The following is a 3,348-nucleotide window of genomic DNA, read 5'->3' on the forward strand; positions in this document are numbered from 1 at the left end:
AAAATTTTCAACATCAAGTTGTAAAGAACATTAACATTTGCTAAAATATCTTAATACTTTGAAAATACTTAATACAGTACAAAAAAGCCCACTAAAATCTATTTTCCTTCTTTCTCCCTTTATATGTAAAAATCTTCCCAATCTTTCCCCTTCTCCCACCTCCTACACTTCTTTTATTGGTAGTTACAAACAAGCTTTAAGCCTTAACCTACACAAACACCAATAAACAACACATGGAAAAACTCTGCCAATATTTCCTAGATAGACAAAGTTAAACACCTAAATGGCTTACTATTTCACCAAGTATAGTTAGGTTAACCAATTAAAAAAAAAAGCAACATAGCTAAGGTCCTTTCTCAAACATTACTTACATTACTTAAAAACTCTAAAGAAAAAGGTTATACTTGACTACATTGTTACATTTCAACATAACTATAGACCCAATGACTCATCATTTGTACATCTAGGAATTCAGTTGAAGGTAGTCATCAGAGAAGTGGACAGATGTGCATCAGAATCCTGTTTACAGTAGGAAAAAGCTGAAAATCACCCAAGTATCCATGGATAGGGGATTATTTATAAATGAAGGTATGTCAATGCAGTCAATGTAACAAATGTAGAATTACAAACTGACATGGAAACATACCCATGACATATTATTGAACAAAAAGACAAATTAAAAATAGTAATATACAATGCCACTTTTGGTGTAAAATACACACATATATAACTTCTATACACATTTATATGCACACAGAAAAAAGTATATGTCCCAAAATGTTCCTGGGGCATGGGATTAAAAAGTTTTATCCCTCTTCTAACCTTTTAATAAAAACATGCCTGTATTTTGAAATCATGAAGAAAACAAAAATTAAAATACTAATCTTTGAAAGAAAAACAAACAATTAAAAGGCACAAAAATAGTATTTTTACTTCCTATAAATTTTTCTATCAGATTTCTAACCACCCCCTCCACCTCCCATCATTTACTCTATCCCAAGGGAAAAGTGACTTAAATGACAGGTTATTCTGGAAAGAATAAAGTAGACATAATAGGCTTTGTCCTTTTTTCCTCTTTGGGAACCATCAGTCAGTAAGCGGAGAGGCTGGGCCAATCCAGTACTGCCTATTCTGGGACCTAGTTAGCAGGCACATAACAATGTCACCTGCACCTTAAATCTTCCTTACTAAAAAGTTTTTATATCTGTCACTCCTTCTCTATGCACACCCCCAGCCTGATTTGTTCAGGAGGCCCACAAGATGCATGCTACTTTTAAGAGGAAAACCTTTGCCTCATTTTTAATTGTTTGCCAAAAGTCACAGTTACTTAAGACATAAAGTGAAATGGGACCAGAATCCAAGTCTTCTGGCCCAAAATAAAATATTCTTTGGTTTCCTAACTTTAACACTTTAAGTCACTTTCTAGGAATTACATACAATTTCACTAATAGACTGTTTAAAAATGTAATGTTTAACATTCAATCCTGCAAAACTATGTTACTGTTTCATCTTAAATAATTTTTCCCATCAAAAAATCAATAATCCCTTTCTGAAACCAAATACATCCCCTACTTTTTGAGTTACAGAAGGACTCAAAAATACTTAAGTTTAATAATTCCCACAAAATATCATAAAATTCTTCTCAAAATTTCAGAATTTAATAAAGAACCCCCAAACTCTATGTAGTACTTAAATTTCATTCTGGGCAAGGAGGCCACTGGGAATAGAATACCTTTATATCAAAACTTCAAATTTAGACAATGAATTAAAAAAACAAATGTATGATGTTACCCAAATCGTCCCACTTGCACAAAATTTAGCCCCAAAAGAACATTAAGACATACCCACAGCTTGATTAATAGATGAAGAGCACCTTAGAACAAAAAGGTATTAAGTTTTCTAGTAGGCATTTTAATAATTTTGTGGAAATTCAGTATGGAGTTGTTACATAGATCTATGATGGGGGTGAAATTAGTTTCCGTATACAAGGATAAACAAGTTAGTTACTCACCGATAACATAAAAAAACAGTAGATACTTTATCACTATCTGTGGATGGCTATGATTCAATTATTAGACTGAAATCCAGTGAGTTTTGTGTCTAGTTTAAAAGGGCACAACCTGAGGGCAAGGGAGCTTCTGATTTTGTAAAACAAAAACAAAAAACCCAGCCAATCCAAAATATGTAATGGAGTCAAATTGTAAACAATACAATTTGACTCCATTACAGCCATGTGGAGTAGTGAGAAAATCGTATGTGTACTATTGCATTGTGCACCCTTCCCCTTTTCAGCAAACCCAATGGTGGAGATGGGGACAGAGATCCAACATAAAAGAAACTCTATGTTTCTACTTATTTTAATTTACATATGTAGTTGGTGATGCATATAGATTTGAAAAGTAATAAATAATAGGAATGATCAAACATTACATTGTTTCAAAGAAAAAAATTAATACTTACTTCCACTGGCAAACCCACTAGTGGCTGTTGCCTGCATCACCTCTCTTCTGTAATCCCTATCTTTTGGGAAGCTATTAACTGCCATCTTGTTTGCTTCTTTTTGTCTCTGTTCTCTACAAATAAAAAAGAAACAAACCCATAAAAATCACATGAAGGGCATGAGTCCCCATAATTTATATTCCAGCACTATGGAATATGAATATACACACACACATATATAAACTATAATAGCTCTGGCCAAACGTACACATATGGAAAATAAAAGAACTGAATGTGGCCATAATATAACTGGTATGGGAGATAAGATGTCGCGAACAGAACACTAATGTTTCTCACCGATGGCAAAACTATGCCAATTATTTATACCACTAACACCACAACCCAAACTCTGCGATATTAATTCTACATATGTGAAAGAAACATCTTATTGTCCTATGAAAATTATAAAGACTTCTATTACAAATTGTAAAAATATGCATAAAGACAGATTAATAATATAAGTATTTTATTAAATATACTGACCGTTCACAAGGCCCTTGTGGACAGTTATCTATCTTTCCTAGATTTTTTTTTTTTTAAGACAAATTACAGAACAGACAATGGGTCAACCACTGCCATTAAAAAGGGCAGTGATGGGTATTCACTATAAAAAACAAGAATATTTAATGCTATGTTAACCTACACAATCAAGATAGAGAAATATTGTTCAATTAGATTAAAAGCAAATACCTTTCAAGCCACTCTTTTGGTTTTTCCCATTGTGAAACTTCTGTTCGACAATTGTAGTAGTATTTTTTCCCAGAAGAGCTAATATGCTCAGACCAGTCATCTGCAGAATCATAAGGCTTAAAAATACATTTTAAAAAATTAGAAAATGTTAATACTACT

At 32.7% G+C, this 3,348-nt stretch overlaps 1 protein-coding gene across 6 annotated transcripts in view; it reads right to left on the minus strand.

Moving 5' to 3' along the window:
- The window catches only part of WAC (WW domain containing adaptor with coiled-coil), a 95,587-nt gene that overhangs the window by 40,874 nt on the left and 51,365 nt on the right, over nt 1-3,348 (minus strand). For all 6 annotated transcript variants that reach the window (XM_012654891.1, XM_012654890.1, XM_012654889.1 and 3 more), the window contains exons 4-5: nt 3,190-3,305; nt 2,461-2,573 (exon numbers count right to left, since the gene is read on the minus strand). In XM_012654891.1, the coding sequence (XP_012510345.1) occupies nt 2,461-2,573; nt 3,190-3,305 (229 nt within the window). The remainder of the gene's footprint in view (nt 1-2,460; nt 2,574-3,189; nt 3,306-3,348) is intronic.

This window comes from Propithecus coquereli, unplaced genomic scaffold (assembly GCF_000956105.1).
Source record: "Propithecus coquereli isolate 6110/MARCELLA unplaced genomic scaffold, Pcoq_1.0 Scaffold45, whole genome shotgun sequence".
In the NCBI taxonomy this organism is placed as follows: Eukaryota; Metazoa; Chordata; class Mammalia; order Primates; family Indriidae; genus Propithecus; species Propithecus coquereli.